This window comes from Phyllostomus hastatus, unplaced genomic scaffold (genome assembly GCF_019186645.2).
Source record: "Phyllostomus hastatus isolate PE091 unplaced genomic scaffold, TTU_PhHast_1.1 phas_contig_17, whole genome shotgun sequence".
Taxonomy (NCBI): Eukaryota; Metazoa; Chordata; class Mammalia; order Chiroptera; family Phyllostomidae; genus Phyllostomus; species Phyllostomus hastatus.
Window position 1 is genome coordinate 16,702,764 of NW_025333664.1, and position 20,101 is coordinate 16,722,864.

Consider the following 20,101-nt stretch of genomic DNA (forward strand, 5'->3'; position numbering starts at 1 on the left):
ACTACATGTTAAATGCCAGGTAATCTAAACACTTGCAAATTATTCTCATTTAACCTTCACGATTCTGTAAAGGGGGTATTACTTCTTTATACAGATGAGACACCTGCGGCTAAAAAGAGAAGTGACTTATTCAAGGTCATGTGGGAGTCACACCCATATCTGTCTAACCCCAAAGCCTTTGACGTGTTCTCAACAGTAAGGCTATCACTCACAGCAACCAACGTCAGCCTCCTCGGGGCCCTGAGAAGAATAACGCAGAAAGGAGTTAACACGACAGCCCTCATCTCGAGAAGGGCCTGGTTCCTAGGCTGGCATCTGGGAATGTGGCCTCTGAAAAGTTCCCTATGTGATAAGGCTGTTGTCTCTGCCTTTCCTTTGGAGGGCCTGGAATTCTGGTCGTTGTTCCTGGCGCAGAGTGGCTACAGGACTTGTCCTCACTGAATACCCTGGACTTGGAATCTCACGTGGACTTGTCTGGACAGAGACACTGCACACGTGTTGACGTATTTCATTGCTGGAGAAGGAAGCATGTCAGCCTGACCCCACTCAGGGCCAGGGAGGAAACGTGGGAACTCTGTACATGAATTTCTCCAGATTCTGCTCAGTATATCTTTCCCCCTTGCTGACCTGGTTGTCTGCCCTCAGTACTGATGACTCTCAGTGCTGTGAGCGCTTCCAGTGATTTCCCAAACACGCACGTCATCCTGGGACTCCTAATCCAACTCACAAAAACCAAAGCAGACAAAACAATCAAAAATAGCAAACAAAACACCTCAGAGGAGAAGGTTATCAGCAAAACAGGGCCTTACTTCTCTGGATTGTCTGGAAACTTGATCCGCAACTCTTGGTTTTTATACGATCTTTTTTCAAATGTCAGAATCATCTTCTTCACTGAGCTTTCATCCAATGGTTCCTCCTGGTATAAAAGGACAGACACAACAACTGTCATTTTCTGTGGGTTTTACATGCTGCTCTGCCACTCGCCGTCCTGGGTGAAATGCACAACACACAGTGTATCTCCCCCACTAGCACGAGGGCTAAGGGTCTACACCCCACACTCGGTGGTATCACTCCCTGTCTCACATCTGGCGCAGGATGTCCAGTTCACAGTGTTGAAGACTTAGTCACCAAATATTCCGTGAGCAGACTGTGTGGCATGGAGTAAGCAACAGTATTGGACAAACATTAGTTAATATTATTCTTGTCCTTCTTCTCCTTTGTTATAGAGGTAAGACAACACTCAGTGGTTTAAAAAGACTTATTCAGTAAGTGACAATGGCCCTAAATCTTTTCCCCACACAAGGGTCGGCAAACTGTGGTCCGCCAGCCAAATCCAAACCCTCCATCCTCCATCTGCCATGTACCAACCATAAGAACGGCTGCTAATTGGTAGATTCCTTACACATTACTGTGCCTGGTCCTTACTACCTGCTGAGGAGGGAGTCACAAGGGTTCTTAGAATCCAGATATAACATCAAGAATTAGAGGAAACATTTAAAAACTAGCAGATCACACAGAGTTTTCTTATTTCGTATACTAGAATAACACCTACACAAACGTATATAAATTTTTGAAAACTGAATCATTTCCACCAAGAAAATCTACACTAAAATTTCAGAAACGTTTTCTCTTCAGTTTATTTTCCAGTTTAATGTAATGTGCCGCAACACACCCTGCCTAACCCTTTCCCAACTCTTCACTGTGTAGCTTTGCCGTCATTGGCCATAACTCACCCCTAAAAGCAATAAAGAAACTGCTATGAAGAGACCCTGAAACAGATCTTTCTGAAAAGCACTGAATCATCCCATAATTTTGTAAGTACACTAAAAAATGCTAGCCATTGTTTTGTTAAATTTCGCTTTGTTTCTATTAGGCTTTAAGTGGAAGATGCCAATAAATTCGTTTCGGGCACAACACATTTCTCAGATTCTTATCCGTGACTGCTGGACCCTCAGGTAGTCTGCTGGGCCCCCAGCCCCGCCCCAGGGTCTGCAGCTGAGAGAGAGGCTCCCTGACACGGGAAACACTGCAGTCAGCGCCCGGGCTCCGTCAGCATCCGGCGAGCCTGGCTTCACTGTTCACTAGTCACACTGCAGTGTTGCTGTGCTGCGTATAATCCTCAAACCCTCACCAAATCCAATTGTTTCTGCCTCATAATTCTTTCCTGAATTCATCCACTTGACATTCAGAATAAAATTCCAAATCCTTCACGACATACAGGGTAGGGTAAAAGTAGATTTACAGTTGTGAGCACGCAAAATGCAGTTTATTCTTGTATTATTATTGGTTATTGTATTACTTCCCATACAAACAACTGTAAACCTACTCTTGCCCCAGCCTGTATGTGAGGAAGGTGCGACACGACCTGGCCTAGATGACCAGTCCCACCTCAAACCAGGGAAAGTAGCCCCCCTGTGGGTGGCCGACATCTGCTTGTTCAGCGCTGAGTCTTCTGCTCCCTCACAGTGCTTGGCCCATGGCAGGCCCCCCGTGGAGATCTGCTGAAGGAATGGAGAAAGGAAAAGAGAAAGGGGACAAGAGGGAGGAAGGGAGAGAGGGAGGGAGGAAACACAACCTGTGTCTTCTAAGGTCACGGAGGAGCTCTAAAGAGATGCGGTACATACAACTGTCTTGTGAGCTATATGATACTACATCAGCGGAAGCTGGTATTCTTACTATTCATAATAGGCACCATGTACCCAATGTATGGCTGGGATTTAACTAAAATAAGCCGAATTTCTAGGAAAGAGTTAAGTCACTTTCAAGCAACCTCAATATCCCCCACTCTTCCTTCCCTTGGCTAACATCTTGCCCACACTGTAGGAAAAGAGTATTAGTGTTAACACAGCTCTCACAGGATTCCCAATGTCTCAGCCTCTCCAGGGACTGGCCTTCCCTCCTCTAATTTCTCTCCAACACTGCGGGAAAACGGAATTATCAGTCTTAGTCATCGGCCACAGCAGTATCTCCAATAGCTCAATGTCAGGAACCAGAGGGAGATTTCAGAAAGATGAATGCTGGTGATGTAGCACAAAAAGGACAATAATATTTTACAAGTTCACGTGACGTTACAGGGGCAAACATCACTTGTTTCTCATCAAATGGGACTTTGGTGGCAGTGAGAAAATAACTCCTGAACTTGGAGCCTTCCATGTGTCATTTTTACAAAGTGATCTCTTTTTCCCTGTCCCTTAGCAGAAAGGCTGGTCCAACATTATATTTCTGTCTCTCAGGCTGGAAACCACTTACCCATGACAGCCACCATCCTAATCCTCCCGTACCAGCCTTGCCCTACACAGGAATTATACCTGCCAATTAACTGCTGCTGCAGGGCCAACAGATTGAGCAGAAGCTAGTGAGAAGGGAGGGAGAGAGGGCAGCGGGAGAGGGAGGGAGGGAGGGAGGGGAAGGCGGGAGGATGGGCTCCACATGCTGTCTGGCTGAAAGCCTGGCAGGGCTGCTGCCTTCCGAGAGGAAATTTGGAACTGTCTCCCACCACAGATTTCCAACGTGTCACCACCTTTTAGGGTCAGACCCCCAAATTAGCCCCGGTATAAATGCTAATGAGTTATCGTCATAACACAGTAACGACCTTTGTGAGATACAAATCAACCTTTTTTCCTCTTAGATTCACACTATTCCAGCTTCATTTTTTAAATCCAAACTTAGTATCATGTCTTTGAGAAAACCAAAAAACAGCTGGGTCTTAAGAATCTATTTCCATAATTCATATTGAACGAAATGCCAAAGTGAAATAACATTCAAGTTAACACTTAAGGATTTAAAGAGACACAAAGGTATGGCCATTTTATTTTTAATCACTGATATTTTACCTCTAGCCTTTTCAGTCTCATTCGTTTATTTGTTCAATAAATATTTATTAAGGGTCTACCGAGCGCTAGGCATTGCTCTGGGCGCTCCGAGCGCTGGGGGGCCAAGGAGGGGACAAGAATGAGTGAAATAAACAAACCGACTTTTCACACCGTGATAAGCACTGTGAAGGGAGCATACGATAAAGTGGTGGGAGAATGAGAGGACGACTTGCAGGGCAGCCCCAGAGATGGGAAAGACTTCTCTGAGGAGGAAACGTTGGAAGAGAAACCAGCCATGCCAAGGGCGGTTCTCCCTTAGGACAAGGAGAGCATTCCAGCGGAGCGCACGGAAGTAAGGACCGGAGACAGGAATGGGTGCAAAGGCTCCAAGGAATCTTGAAAGCAAAAGAGAGGCATCTTCTCCCCTAAACTGCATTTTTCGTCAGTAACACCTAAACCCTAATCCCTTAGCTCCCCCTGAACTTCTCCAGTCTTGCTGCTTTGCTAATGCCGTTTCAACTTCCTGAAAAGCCCATGGTCTTCTTGTTCAATGAAATTCTACTCTGCGTCCTGAGTCTAGTCTAGAAAGCCTCCCTGACCTGCCTCAGTCAATACCAATCACCCCACAGGTCTGTGCTTGGGCCGTGATTGTAACACATAACCCAAAATAATTTAAAAATTCTATCTGTAATATTCTCTACACTTTGCAAAATGCTTCCCCAACTTATTGTCCCACTTAACCTTCATGTCAACTCTGTGAAACAAGTATTCGTAACCCCGTTTTACAGATGAAGCTAGAGAGCTCAGAGAAGTGAAGTGTCTGGCCCAAGGTTACACTCTACGGAGACTGCGTCAGGGCCAGCCATCCCAGCTCCCAGACATTTCTGCCACCTTACCTCTTCCTCTTCCTCCTCGCCCTCTCTGTCAATAATCTGAAGGAGCCTTTTTTTATCATCATCTGCTTCTTCTACCACAGTCATTTCCTCTTCCCGGTAGCGGCCGCGTTCTCGAGTGCCAGCCTGTTTCCGACGCATTTTCAGCTCTTCCTCTTCATCGTCCCGGGGACGTTTTGTGCCCCTGTTGGGCTAAGAGAAAATAAACACTGGATTTTACAGCTGGAAAAGATGCAGAAGGACGTTCCTAGCAAATATTCTAAAAGCTTCCAAGAATTCCCCAACTAAAAAGCACCAGAGCATACAATCTCTCCTGCAAAATGGATTAAAGCGCTAAGTGGTATTTTTCAAACACTTAATGATTCTATAAATACATGATTAAAGTTGCCTATAATTTTGATGGCTTGGTTTTTAATAAAATTTATTCAATATGCAAAGTTTTACCACTTCACAAAAGCTCCTATACACACAGAAATCATAGGGAACAGAGTTGCTTTGATATGGGCACACTGGCTTACGATCAATTTACTTGTTACTCAAGGAAAAATAAAAAGCCAACTACCTCGTAGGTGACTTGAATACACATAATCCCCAGTACCAATCCCTTAGCACACAGCTTTAATTCACGTCTAAGGAAGACTCCAGCCACTCCCAAACAGTTCAAACAGAGAACATTACAGGTAACTTGCAAGGGCCTCCTGCACTCCAAAGTTCCTACTTTACATAAGAGTAGAGTGAGGCCCAGAGGTCAAGTATTACCCAAGGTCACAACACCAGCAGTAGCACTAAAAACAGAAGTGGCCTGGCCTGACCCCTAGACCTGACTGAGCTCTTTCACTATACTGTTAAGACCTCATTTTGCCTGAACACTGCAGTTCCTGGAGTTCTCATAGTTGCTTTCTGTTCGTACAGAGAAATGGCGTCACACTGGACACTGACCAGCTCCATGTCTGCCTTCAGCTCAGGTCGCTGCTGGTGCAACTTCTGGTGTCTCATTTAACCTAAGTAAGCCTTAGTTCTCTCATCAGCAAATGGAGATTATAACCCTTTTCCCTACGAATTTCAAAAAGATACTTTTGTGTGTATGTACCATTTATTTTACATTTTTCTAGCTTTACTGAGACATAATTGACATATAACATTGTGTAAGTTTAAGGTGTACAGCATGATGACTCGATTGGCATACGTATTGTAGAATGATTACCACAGTAAGGTTAGTTAACACCTCCATCACCTCACATAATTACCTTTTTTGGGTGGGGGACACCTAAGAACTGCTCTTAGTAACTTTCAAGTTTATAGTATAAAATTGTTAACTACAGTCATGCCATTATACATTAGATCCCCAGAACTTATTCATCTTATAAGTGGAAGTTTGTACCAAAAGACAAAAAAATTCTAAACTACAATAGCACTAAATAAATATAAAAATTCTTACTATGAGGTAATCCACATGATCCTGTCTTCCCCAACAGAAAACATTTGCATTAGGCTCCTCGAATAAGCTATTCTTTATCTGTTATAATAACCAACAGCATGGTAGGTGTGAGACGGTATGTTGCTTCCACACAGGAAAAAATGTCCATTCATTGCCAGCTTGCTAAGTTGTCTGGTAATAACAGACACATTTCTGTTGCACATGTTGCACATCTCACTGTGAGTTGACACCCACGCTGTCACTGCACTTCACTGTCCCAGCGGTGCAAAGTCACCCCCGCTATATTCACGTACCCTGCTGGTTCCACAGACCAGGTGCTTCAGTAAGTTTAAGCATATGACATTAGAAAACTCACAATAGACAATTTGGTTGGCGGGGTACCACCTGCTATTTTTCACTCTGTTCCTCGTCTCCCTGAGATGGGTTATAATTTCATATGATCACAACCTCTTCCCATAAATAAAAAAATCTATTGTCGTCGTGACTGGTCTACATTTTTAAAAAAGAAAAACAAGAACTCAATATGCCAGTAAACACAGACCACACAAAAACTGAGGTGGTGGTTTTCATGTGAGAAAGGGAAGGAAAGGTAGCTTGATCCTACAAAAGAGAGCAGGCTCCAGACTAAATCTGTAGCTCCCCAGCAGGTAAGGAACTTCAGCCCTGGGAGCACTAATTCTTTCAGGCTCATAAAACAAGCCCTGCTGTGATTCTGATTAGCATGAGACTGCCGCAGCAGCCAAGTCAAAGCAGGAGCTCCACCGTCTCCCCAGAAAGGAGATTTCTGTGTTGTTTATCACTGAAGGCAGAGAGGAAAAGTAGTGGACCACAATTAAAAGAAGAAAGCTAAATACTGCCACAGTTCAGAAATGCAAAACAAAGAACACTAGCAATGTCTCTTCTGAACACATCTGCCAATCCACTTCTTTAAAACAAACATCTCAGACCCAGGAGGAGTTTCATTTTTAACTCTAATAATTTCCACTGAAAGAGCACTCCTTTTGCGGGACTTACAGCACCTGTTTTAATCTTCACTACATCTCTGGGGAAGAGAAGTAGTTAACAGTTCTATTTGATAAGCAGGAGACAGAATGCCTGAGATCCTTCAATAAACTCTTGCAAAGACAACCTGGTGCCTTCTAAAAGTTGAACCTGATCTCTGGGAAATTTGCTAGTCTACTCTGACTCCAGGATCCTAACTGTGACGGGTCTGAGGGTCTTTTAGGCAAGAACATATATACGCGTGAATATAATACAAGACGTTGGCAGAGTTAAAGTAGTATTTGTTAAATTATTCATTCGACAAATAATTTATTAAAGAATCCCAAGGCTTGAAGGGTCCTCAGGTAATCAGCTGGCCCAGCAGCAGTCCCAGGCTTCCATTAGGGCGACCATTTTCAACCTCACGGCACACATGAACTAATTACTAAAATTCTACAGCAAACCCAAAAATACATTTTTTGCCAATCTGAAAGAAAAATAGGCACAATTTTGATTCGTTCACACCAGATGGCTACAATTGTGTTGTCTGTTGTCCTTTTTTTAATTTGACAATCTAATAGAAAAGAGGTCAGTGCCCCTGATATTGCATGTTTAAAAAATTCTCGTGGCACACCTGCGTGCCGCGTGCAGCGTACCGGTGGAAAGCCGCTGCGTTAGGGTAATGTGGCAATTACCCTATCTGGAACACAGATAGACAGGGCCACTGTGGATTCCTGACACAAGAGCTTTGTTAATCTTCGTGAATAGTCTCAGCACAGCATCACTAAGAGGGCAACCTTTAGGTTCCCCAACCCCCGCCCTCCTCCCGTGGGGTCTTCATTTAACTCCTCTCCTGACACCCTGTGGCAGAGGACAGCAGAGCCCACTAGGATGCTCTGATGCAGCTCCTTCGGCAACACAGCACTTTCCTCTCCAACAGACGGCTAAGCTGTTCAAAGGCCCTGATGCACTTTATTTCAGCACTTTTCTCTCCTGTGGCAAAATTTTAAGAACTTCTGTTCTTCTCTTTTCAACTCTCAGTTGTCTCTCTTACAGATACTAACATTCCACATAGAGAAATTCCTATTCATTACTGAAATGTGACTGCTCTGAATAATAAAGATTGGGATTCATTTCCTGAACAAATGTCAACTATGTACAAGACACTGCATTGGGGACTGCAGACCTAAGTGCAGATAGGACAAACACTGCTTTGCTATCATGGGGTTTAGCAGTCTCCGTCTGTCCAATCAAAATGTAACGCAAACTACAGATGTAATATAAAATGTTTTAGCCCTGGGTGGTATGGCTCAGTGAATTGAATGCCAGCCTGTGAACCAAAGGGTTGCCGGTTCTATTCCCAGTCAGGGCACATGCCTGGGTTGTGGGCCAGGTTCCCAGTAGGGGGCGTGCAAGAGGCAACCACATCTTGATGTGTCCCTCTCTTTCTCCCTCCTTTTCCCTCTTTCTAAAGATAAATAAAATCTTGAAAAATAATTTTTTTAGTAGACATATTTTAAAAAGTAAAAAGAAACAGGTGAAATTAATTTTAATAATATATTTTATTTACTCCAGCATGTCCAAAATATTATTTCAACATGTATAAAAAATTACTAGTGTCATATTTTACATTTTTTTATATTAAGTCTTTGGAACTTGGTAGACATATTTTACACTTATGGTATATCTCCACACAGACAGGGCCCCATTCCACAGGCCCAACAGCCACGCGCAGCTAGTGGCCACCACAGTGGTTGGCATAGGTTTAGCGGACATTCGTCTGAGGAGTTCCTGTTCCCTAATACAGACTAGAGGGAGCTGTCTTCCCAGCAACACTGAATGAAACAGGGACTCATATAAAACTGAAGATTTATATGAAGTTTGTGAAAGACTCCCTACTAAAAATTGTGATGCTAATAGCACCGTGACCTGGAAATAAACTTCTAGATTACAATGACCAATATTCGCCACTGAGAGAGTGATCAGTTAAACAAAAGAAAGCGAGAGTGTGTAGGTGGGAAGAGCCTCAGGGATGTCAGACTGGTTTCAGCACGGAGGAACCCAGGGCTCTGAGCCTGCAGAGGGAATGGAGCCCTGTAGCCTGTCAGAGAGGTCAGCAGCTCGGGCCAGAGCTCTCCTGGTGTTTCACACAGCCAGCCCCCAGAGATTAAGCCATTCTTACCAGTCACCTTTGGAGATTAATTTGTTTTGGTATCTGAAAGGTATATGGAATCTGTCAAGATGAAGGAATGGCAAAAAAAAAAAAATGTTCCTAATAAAGTCATTTCTCTGTTTCTGCTGTCCACAGATCTAAAGGAAAAAATGATTAACTCTTAACTTCTGATGTACCAAAACATCAGCCTTTAAGTCAAGAATGGTTACAATCTTCTCCATTCCCTGCCTTACTCCCAACAGGTAGTGAGCAGTATAAATGTTCGCTAAGAATCGCCACCACCCACCATACAGTTCGTAGCCTTTCTGGGATCCATAAAGGACTCCCACTTGCTCAAAGCTTCCAGATTTTATATATATATATATATATATATATATATATATATATGCCTTTACTTTCCAAAACTCTTGAAGCCTATTATGTGTATGAGAGAGTGTGTGATGGATGATTATATACATACACAGGGGTGAGCAAGTGTAGGTTTACAGTTGTAATACAAATAAATATGATAATTAGTAAATAATAAATCAAGAATAAACTCTGTTTCGTGTATCCACAAGTGAAAATCTACTTTTGCCCACCCCGGTATATATGTCACCCACCTCCTAAAAATAGAACTCAATGTATTTCCATGAGATCTTTGAAAGAGTTAAAAAATTAAATAAGCAATCTGCCTAGAATACTCCCTCTGTACCTAGACAATATCCAACCTAAGCTTTAGGTTTCATTTTTCCCTCTCTCTATTTTTTTTTAATTAAAAAGCAGTGAGAAGCTGTAGCTATAATGAGGGGCTGTGGGAACATGCAGTTAGTTATATTGGGCTCAAAGTAATGTACCATAGGAAGAGGCTACATCACCAGAACGAATCCTAAATTAAAACTTCACTATGAAACCAACTCTATTTCCTCTGAGCAGGCAACCTACATTATCACATTTATGGTCTGTCTCGACCTCAATTAGACGTGAGGGTGGGGGTGGGGGGAGAAAAGGGACTTCTATAATAAGCAGTAATGGTATCATTATGATAAATTATGAAAACACACAGTGCAATTATTAATGTGAAGAGCACATTTGTACCAGGATATAACAGTGTAGATGTGTACTGTGGGGGAGGAGTCTAAATATAGCTCAATACTACAAGTTACCTGGCTAAAAAAGGGGGTAATTTTCATAAAATGCACTCTCACATTAATGGAAGAAAAAATAAGTTCAATCCTATTAAGGAAATGAACAAAGGCAAAGGAAACCTTCTCTAACCTTAGGATAAACCAGGAGTTCTCTACCTAGGACTTCGTCAGAAGAGCCTTCCAAGAGGGGGCATGAAGAGCTATTTTCCAAATATCAACCAAGGATAAGACTCAGAAATTGGAGCAGCAAAAGATAATACAGTTTATCCCTCTTTTTATAAACAGGGAAATCTCAGCCAAGTGGGTTTAAGCTACTTGTCTTTGGTGGCCAAAAAGACAAGGCTTCTAACTCCCGCACAGTCTTTGTCTTCTCCACCACACTAACGAGCCATTCACTGCTAACCTGTGTGCAGTGGTGATATCCTGCAGGAAGAACGAGTTTTAGAGTCCGATTTTCCTAAATTCAAATCTGGTCCCTCTAACTTAGCAGTCATGGAAAGTAATCTACCCTCTCTTGAGTCTTTCCAATCTATAAACTATAAACGATAACCACTTCCACACAACCATTTATGTATGAATGTATGTATGCACATAAAGGGCAATATTTCTAAAGTATGAGCACAGTGTGGCCCAAAACAATGCGTGTGGCTTCCTATCTGTCTTTGAAACGCCTGCTTCAAAAATCAAAGAATCTCAAGGTTGAAAAGTTTCCCATTCCCACACAGGTTTTAAAATGCAGATCCCTTTTACAGTCAAAACATTGGACACACCCCCACCTCCTACTGCACTTTTTAGTATCCAGTGATTGAGAAAAGTTACAATGACAATAAATACATTGCTTTCTGTTTGCTAACACATTTCACTGAGTTTGTGTTGTTAACACCCATACTTACGCGAGGGGAGAAGAAAAGAGGGAGGAAGATACTGAGACTCATTCTACTGACAAGGCTTGTGTCCATCTGGATTCACCCCTCTTGCAGCAATTCTGAGGCACTAAGACATTCCAAACTGTAGGAGCCCTTGGTCTGACCCAATCACCGATCTGAGGTTCGAATCCCCTTTAAAACATCTCGCTACACACAGGCTGGGGCCTTTTCCAAACATTTCCAGAGACAGGAATTTAACCTCCTCCCTAACTTGTGCCCCTCCATCTTTCGATCACTCAGTCCATTAAACTGAGGCGAAACCTTTCAATTCATCATTTTCTTCCCCAGTCCCTAATCTTCTCCTTTTAAAGCAATATAAAACAGGTTAGTCTCACTCTCACATTTGAAAAAAACAATCTTCATATTATTTCAAGACTGTAGCCTTATTTCTTTCTTCATTTCTCATTGCCTTTTCTTCTTCAGAATAAACACTATCAATATGGGGGAGCATGCAAGAGAGGAGAAAGGGAGGTATATACATAATTAAATTCCTTCCTACCATTGTTTGGGGATTTCATAATTTTAGAGCTTTCTGATGTCTCTTAAAATCATCACACATATAGAATGTCACAAACCCAAGTTTGTAGAAGGATTGGTTTAACCAATTTGAAATGCTCAGAATCATCTGCTGTTAACCTTGCCTGATTACATTTTGTCAGAATAAAATGGAGTTTTCAAACATTAATTTTTACCAAATGGTAGTGAGCGGCCTGACCCAGAAGTTACAGATGAGCTGCAGTAATGAGTTTTCCCTTGCCTTTGCTGGCTGCACACTCACTGGTGACATTTTACAACTAGGACTTCCAGCTCAATCAATATTTGCAGGCATGAAACCTGCCAAAGTTAACATCAGGGATCCCTTGCAAATTTGCTTAAAGCACCAGAACTGAAAAAGCTCACAATCTCTAATTCTACAACTGCCATCAGCCAAAGTTCATAACTAGGGATCAAAGTCATCACACACAGAATAGTCTACCCACCTCAAAGGGTTGTTGTGATGATTAAAACACCTTTCAAAAGGGCCCTGTGTAAACTCTAAAGTGCTATATTAATGTAAGGAATTATCATCATACTTCTAAAACTACCCTAGTGAAAATTCCAGATATCATATATAGTTATATATTAAGCTCTTATTAAGACTTAAAGTTTAGCCCTGGTTGGTTTGGCTTGGTGGCTTGAACACTGGCCTGCAAACCAAAGGGTCACTGGTTCGATTCCCAGTCAGGGCACATGCCTGGGTTGTGGGCCAGGTTCCCATTAGGGGGCGTGCTAGAGGAAACCACACATTGATGTTTCTCTCCCCGTCTCCTTCTCTTCCTCTCTCTCTAAGAATAAATGAATAAAATCTTAAAAAAAAAAAGATTATGTAGGGAAAAAAAGGCTTAAAGCTTAAAAAAAAATCAATGAATCATGGCAGTTTACTGTTGTTTTTTTCTCTGGAAGAAAAACCACACACCAAAAATTCCTCAAAAAGCCTCATTTAACTAATTCCCAATTTAAAAAATTGTAGGTACTGAGACCATAATAATAACTGAAAAATGTAGGTTTTATTAATATCCACAATGGGGAGGGGGGTGGAATCACTGTATCAAAAATAAAATCACCAACAGTTTCCCTTATGACCTATAACCTGATTGGCTGATAAATAACATGGATGTGATTTATGAGCTAAATTACTAGTCATGAAGATTCTACTTAATCAATTTTTCCCTACCAAAATATTTTACTAGTTGTCAAAGCCCTAATATATATTCATATCACCCCCAAAGGGTGCGTGGGTTTCTTTTTTAGAAATACAAACTATACTTTCGCATCCATGATTTACTTTGACATGTTCTCTGATTAATTCTGCAGCTGTATCAGAAAGCTGAATGTTGATTCAGTTTATTTATCAAGGCTAACAGAGGCACGGTAAAATTTTGGAAGTAAACTACCTCCATTTTAGGAGACTTATGAATGTTTTGTCAGCTACACTGGAACCATTATAATTCATTCATTCACCCAGGAAGTGTTTACTGAGCTAATCGAATCTAAACATCACTCTGTTAGGTGCTGGACAGAATATTAGACATCAGTCCAAAAACAATAACAGAATTACACTGATCTAAAAAAAAAAAAAAAAAGTAACATAGTACAATGCAAAGAACAGCAAACCAATAATCAGAAAAGTCAAGGTTCCAAGGAATCACTCAATAGTCACATGACCTTAGATAAGTCAGTTATAAAAATGACTTATTTACAAATGCATTTATAAAAATGTTGTGCCCTTTTTCTGATTCTTTATAGGATTGTCTTTAGTAAAATAAGGGAAATGAGATTATAGAAGATAAAGCACTTTGAAAAAAAACTGAGTCTGGGATTCAATTTCTCTTAATGATTGCTAACTGCAAAGTCACATATATATAACAGACTTTTAGAATTACTTTAACTTTTGACAAGAAATATAATCACAATTATGATCAAAAAAGAAAAAATATTGAGTCATCCATAAGCATATAAAAAGGGATCCAATCGAATTAGAAATCAGGAAAATGCACATGAAAGACTCCAAATAGCCAAGGCAATTTTGAGAAAGAACAAAGCTGAAGGCATCACACTCCCTGACTTCAAACTATATTACAAAGCTATAGTAATTAAAACAGTATGGTATTGACATAAAAGAGACACAAAGATCAACAAAGAGCCCAGAAATAAACTTACACATATATGGTCAATTAATTCACAACAAAAGAGCCAAGCATATACAATAAAGGACAGCCTCTTCAATAAATGATGATGGGAAAACTGGACAGTTACATGCAAAAGAATGAAACTGGACCACTGTCTTACACCATACACTAAAATTTACTGAAAATGGATTAAAAAGAATGTAACACTTGAAATCATAAAACTCCTAGAGGAAAACAGGTGGTAAGCTCCTGGACAAAGGTCTTAGTGATGATTTTTCTTATCTGACACCAAAAGCAAAAGCAACAAAAGCAAAAATAAACAAGTGAAACTACATCAAACTAAACAGCTCCTGCCCAACAAAGGAAATCGTCAACAAAATGAAAATTCAGCCTAATGAATGGAAGAAAATATTTGCAAATCATGTAGCTAATAAAAGGCTAATATCCAAAATATACAGAGAATTCAATAGCAAACAAATAATACAATTGAAAAATGGGCAGAAGATCTAGACATTTTTTCCAAAGAAGACATACATAGGACCCACAGGTCCATAAAAGGATATGTTATATCACTGGTCACCATGGAAATGTAAGTCAAATCCACAATGAGATTATCTCCTCACACCTATTAGAATGGCTATCATCAAAAAGACTAGAAATAACAAGTGTTGGGGAGAATGTGGAGAAAAGGGAACCCTAGTGCCGTTGGTGGGAATGTAAATTAGTGCAGCCACTGTGGGAAACACACAGAAACACACTGTATGGAGGTTCCTCAAAAAATTGAAAATAGAATCACACATGAACCAGCAGTTCCAATTCTGGGTCTTTATCCAAAGAAAATGAAAACACTAACTTGGAAAGTTGTCTGCACTCCATGTCTATTGCAGTGTTATTTACAATAGCCAAGATACCGGAACAACCTAAGTGTTCACCAATGGACCAATGCATATAGAAAGTGGACAACATGGATGGACCTTGAGGGCATTATGCTAACCTTTCTTATATGTGGAATCTTAAAAATATAGAGAGAAATAGAAATAAATATATCTACAAATGTAAATAAAACCAATCTCGTAGATACACAGAGATTCATGGTTGCCAGAGGTAAGTCACTGTTTACACATAAAAACCATGAGATATCATCAGACTGGCCAACATGAAAAAAATAAAAAGCGGGCTCACAATACTATGTGTTAGTGAGGATATGGAGAAACAGGAACTGTTCAACCTTGCTGAGTGGAAGGAGCAGAAATGAGTGCAGAGCTAATTTGTGATACCTAGTAACACTTCAGAAACATGCAGTCTATGACTATCCTAGTAATTTGACCCTTATGTACAATTACTAATATTAGAGGGATTCCCAGGCATATGCACGAGGAGATATTTAACAAATATTCACTGGAGCATATAAGAAAAAAGAAAATTTCAAATATTAAGGAGTACATACTAAGTAGTAAGAGTAAAACAAATGCATGGCAATAATAATCACCAAGTTCAGGATAATAATTACTTCTAAGGAGGATAATAAAGCAATTGGATTAGGGGAACTTTCCGGAACACCCGGTGAGAAGCAGAGGAGCAGCAGCCTCCAGAGCTGTGCACTCCTTCCTGCTCCTCCACACCTGCCTGGGCCTGCTCACCAGCTGTCAAAAATGGTGAGAGAAATCACTCACTGTGAGATTTCGGGGGTCAAACCCAATGCCACCCAGGAAGAACTGGAAAAGGCTTACAGGAAACTGGCCTTGAAGTCCCACCCTGATAAGAATCCAAATGGAGGAGAGAAGTTTAAACAGATTTCTGAAGTTTAAGAAGGGCTCTCTGACGCAGAGAAAAGGGAATTATATGATAAAGAAGGTGGAGCAGGTGGTGGTTTAGGCTCCTCTGTGGACACTTCCACGTGTTTGTTGGAGGGGGAGAAGGATGCAGATGGAAAGGGGGGGTAAACTGTTGTGCACCAGCACTCGTGCACTCTTGGTTCAGTGTCAGACCTCTTCATGGGGCCAGTGAGTAACCCTCGCTGCTGGCATTTTATATACAGTAGTGAGTGAGTAGACTATAATCACAATATGCTCACTACTTGCTATTGTTTTTGTTTTAATATTTGACTATAGTAGTGTTTTAAAAGTTAAATGAAGAATAAACTCAAAATCTAAAAGCTCAAAAAAAAAAGGAAATTGGATTAGGGAGGGTTACACAATACAATGGGATTAGGGAAGGGTACACAGGAGACTTCAGTTGTATTTACAGTATTTTATTTCTTAAAAAAGATCTAAATTAAATTTGGCAAGATGACATGTTTATGTGCACACCTGGGGGGAAAGGGAGAAGAACGCTAGAAGCTGGCAGGGGCCAAGCAGAGCAAGTCTTGCCCAGCTGGTTGTAATCCCTTGACACTGTCACTGCTAATGTAAGGTCAGGGTTTACAATACAGATACATATCATGTGCCTTTATCTCAAAACACACTTCACTAAGTTACTACAGCAGGGAGACAAGGAAATGTGGGTGAATGGTAGTACAGATAGGCAGATCCATAACTGGTTGAACCTGAAGAGTGTGAGCAGTTAGAGACCTTTGTTTAAACTCAAAATAGCAAATATATAAAGTCCCTATCAGGGAAAATGTGACTTAAAAACAACTCATTCAGAGAAAAGCTGATGGTTTTAGTAAATTTCAAACTCAATGAATCAACAGGATGACTAATTATAATTTTTTAAAAGCTAATTCATATTAAGGGTGTATTATTAGAAGCATAACATCTAATTCAGCTCCAGTCCCAAGAAACTGAGTTAGTCGTCTCACTTTAAAAAAAAAGGCATTATAATCTAAATAATGCATGAATAGGACAGTAAAGGGTCTGAAAACCCTGCTATAGAAAAAAATCAATAAGGGAACCAGAGAAGATTCGAAGAGGGACCCGAGAGTCACCTTCAGTTATTGTATTTAAACAATTCCTTGGAATGGCGTGAACACCTTTGGTGCTACCATGAATAGCAGCTCACTTTCCTTTCCCCTTCATCCCAGCTAGAGAAATCCCACTCAAGCCTTAAGTCCCAGCTCAAAGGTCACCTTCTCTAAGGGTCTTCCAAACACGCCAGTTAAGACGTCTGAGCTTCCATACCTCTACCAGCACACAACACGTGCACTGATAAACCTCCATCTCCCCTACCCATCAGGGTAGGAAGCCTGGGATCCAACCCTTGTTCCTAATACCGCAGCACCTAACAGTGCCCAGCTCAAAGCAGGCACTTAACCCATGTTGCTAAACCACTGAGAGACAACAGAGGACAGCTAAACCAATGAACTACAGGAATCATAACTTACTATTAGCAAATGTTTACAATGTGAGCACGTTCTCAGAGTTCCTGGGGTCATCAGGGTGACTGCAGCCAGGCAGAATTCATCTGCTCTATACACCTACATATTTAATCATCTTATGCTACCCCGGGCTATATTCTATACAGGGGTGGGCAAAAGTAGGTTTACCATTGTGAGTACATGAAACACCGAGTCTATTCTTATATTATTAGTTATTGTATTATTTATATTACAACTGTAAACCCACTTTTGCCCACGTTGTATATAGCTTAGTAAACTTTCTAATGGTGGCACCAAGTGATATTCAAAGAGTGAGGATAGTCAGATTCAGATTCAGACAACGAATATCAGTACAACCTCTTAATTTAGACATGAATAAACTAAGACTCAAGGGAGTGACCAGACTTGAACCTGAAGGCACAGAACTGGGTGTGGATTCTAACCCTCCCTTTTGTAGGAGCAGGGTACACGACCTCCAGACTCCTTTCCTTAGTAACAGCCTGGGAGACTAGCATCTCAAAGGCATCATCTGCATCATCTCTCCCTGCTGCCATCACCTTTCAACCACATCAGAACTCCTGCTACATTTCTGCCGGGCAGGAAATCATGGAAAACCAGGAAACCTCCTCTCCGTCGTTGCTCCCTGCCCACGCGGAAGCTCCCTGCCCAGAGCAGCTTCCTGCCACCTGTCTAGATGAAGGCTGCAGTAAGAACTCCCTGCCGCATATCATCTGGTGAACCCACACTGAGCCTGGGGGGGCGGGGGGGGGGCGGGTTTGCAGGACCTATACGATTAACACCAGTCCATGTTGAATCTTTAAACATTAAATAACAAATTAAAGTGCCAAGCTATTTAAAGTTATTTGTCATTTTAAACCAAGGCTCACACACAAGAAATTCACTTTTATTCAGGGTGACACAAGGCTATATAGTTTGTAAGTATGTGTCTCAGAAGCTGGGGTGGGACATAGTGTGTGTGCATCCAGCAGCCCCCCAGTGGCTTTGCAAGTTACACGGGAAAACTGTTACATAAAATTATGCTGACCAAGAAGTCTCCAGACAGTGGAATATTGCCTCTAGGAATGAACAATTTCATTAAGACTAAAGCGGGGCAAGGAAATCTTTACTTTGTCTGTAAGTTGCCTCCAAGGTCATCACCAAGAGTCAAAATGGCATTCCTCTTCAGGAGTGGCTGGGGAGAAAGGGTGTCCCAGCGGGAAGACAGATGGGAAAGACAAAAGTGAAGGCGCTGTGAGAAAATGAGACGCGGGGACGAATGATCTGGGACTGAGGAAGTGAGAACCAGATCGTAAGTGAGACACGAATCATTTTATTCATTTACAAAATTTAGGTCTTCCACAGTTACTCATTAATTCTCTAATGGCAACGACATGGCCTTCATCTCAGGAGCCTAGGAGGACATAACTATTGCCCTCATTTCATTTAAAGCTTAAAACTTACCCACATAAGTCTGTTACATAACAGCTGTCACATTTATTTCAAGGAAGACAGAATTCACATGAAACTTTACCTCAGGTATCTTGTTAAAAAAGGGTATTTTTCAGCACTATAGGTAATACCCGAGAGTCTGAAAACAGAGCCTGAATGCATAGCATGACATTACAAGAGACTTTCCAGCACCTGAGTGCTGATTTACCTGTCTCTCAGCTTGACTGAAGCACCTGGTGTAATGGCCTCAATACAGGCCTGCTGATGAGTCCATCAAAAACAATGAAAAGAGACGGTTTCGTGTCTGCTTTTGTCTAAGATGCACTTTACTATCCTCAACTCAAAGGTTTTACTTATTTCTAGAAGCTTTATAGTTTCTAGAAATAGTAAAAGTTAGCAAAATACCTCCATTCCCAATAAAGACAATGATGGCGAATGAGTTATTTTTAGAGTCGGAAATATTCCCTCCACATAGCCACAGAGAAGTTGGACCACCTGTCCACTTGAAGTACGATCAAAAGGAATATCTCTGATAGCCTAGGTACCACCTACAAATTCCCACTACAAGCTCTGTCCCCACCACCACCGCGCTCCGTATAGGAGGCTATAAAATTGACTTAAAAGTGTATTTAAACTAATAAATGCTCACTTCAAAAACATTTTAGGATACTCAGTTTCCTAGTGATAACATCTAGTAGACCAGATAAGGCAAAATATATATATCTTGCTGGGCAGGAAAAAACTCTACCAAGGGCTAAGATAACTAAATGAGTGTCTTTTACAGATAGACAGATACATAGAGATAGATAGATAGATAGATAGATAGATAGATAGATAGATATTGTCTTGAACCATGTCTCCACCTTATGAAAGTTTTCTTTGAAACTTTGCAGGCTTGTGTTATGAAAAAAAAAGAAAAGAATTGGTTGCCTTTGAAAAAGGCCTCTCTAAACAGTGCAGTGGCAACTGTTTTCTACATGATGGGAAGACATCATTACATGTTATGATAGCTTCACTTTCTGATAAAGGAAAAGAAAGTGAATTTTCATAAGCAGGTTTCCTCTGTGGGTGAATCTCTAATCAGTTACCAAGCAGAGAAAGACATCAAGGCAAACTACCCATTAGCTGTCAATTTACAATGACTCCCGAAAGCTAGCCCCAGAGCTCCACCGATATCTTCTCAACAACCTCTTAATCTTGTTTATAACACCTGTGTAAAAGCAGCCCGACATCAATCCTGCTCACTTGTCTCAGACTGAAATTACTTAGAAACTTGAGAATCCTGGTAAACATACCAAAAAAAAAAAAAAAACCCAA

At 41.1% G+C, this 20,101-nt stretch overlaps 1 protein-coding gene across 1 annotated transcript in view; it reads right to left on the reverse strand.

Annotated features, from left to right (window-relative positions):
* Positions 1-20,101, reverse strand: part of CTNNBL1 (catenin beta like 1) — a 153,013-nt gene that overhangs the window by 118,411 nt on the left and 14,501 nt on the right. Inside the window, exons 2-3 of the mRNA XM_045833652.1 lie at positions 4,709-4,897; positions 810-916 (exon numbers count right to left, since the gene is read on the reverse strand). Coding sequence (XP_045689608.1) covers positions 810-916; positions 4,709-4,897 — 296 coding nt within the window. The remainder of the gene's footprint in view (positions 1-809; positions 917-4,708; positions 4,898-20,101) is intronic.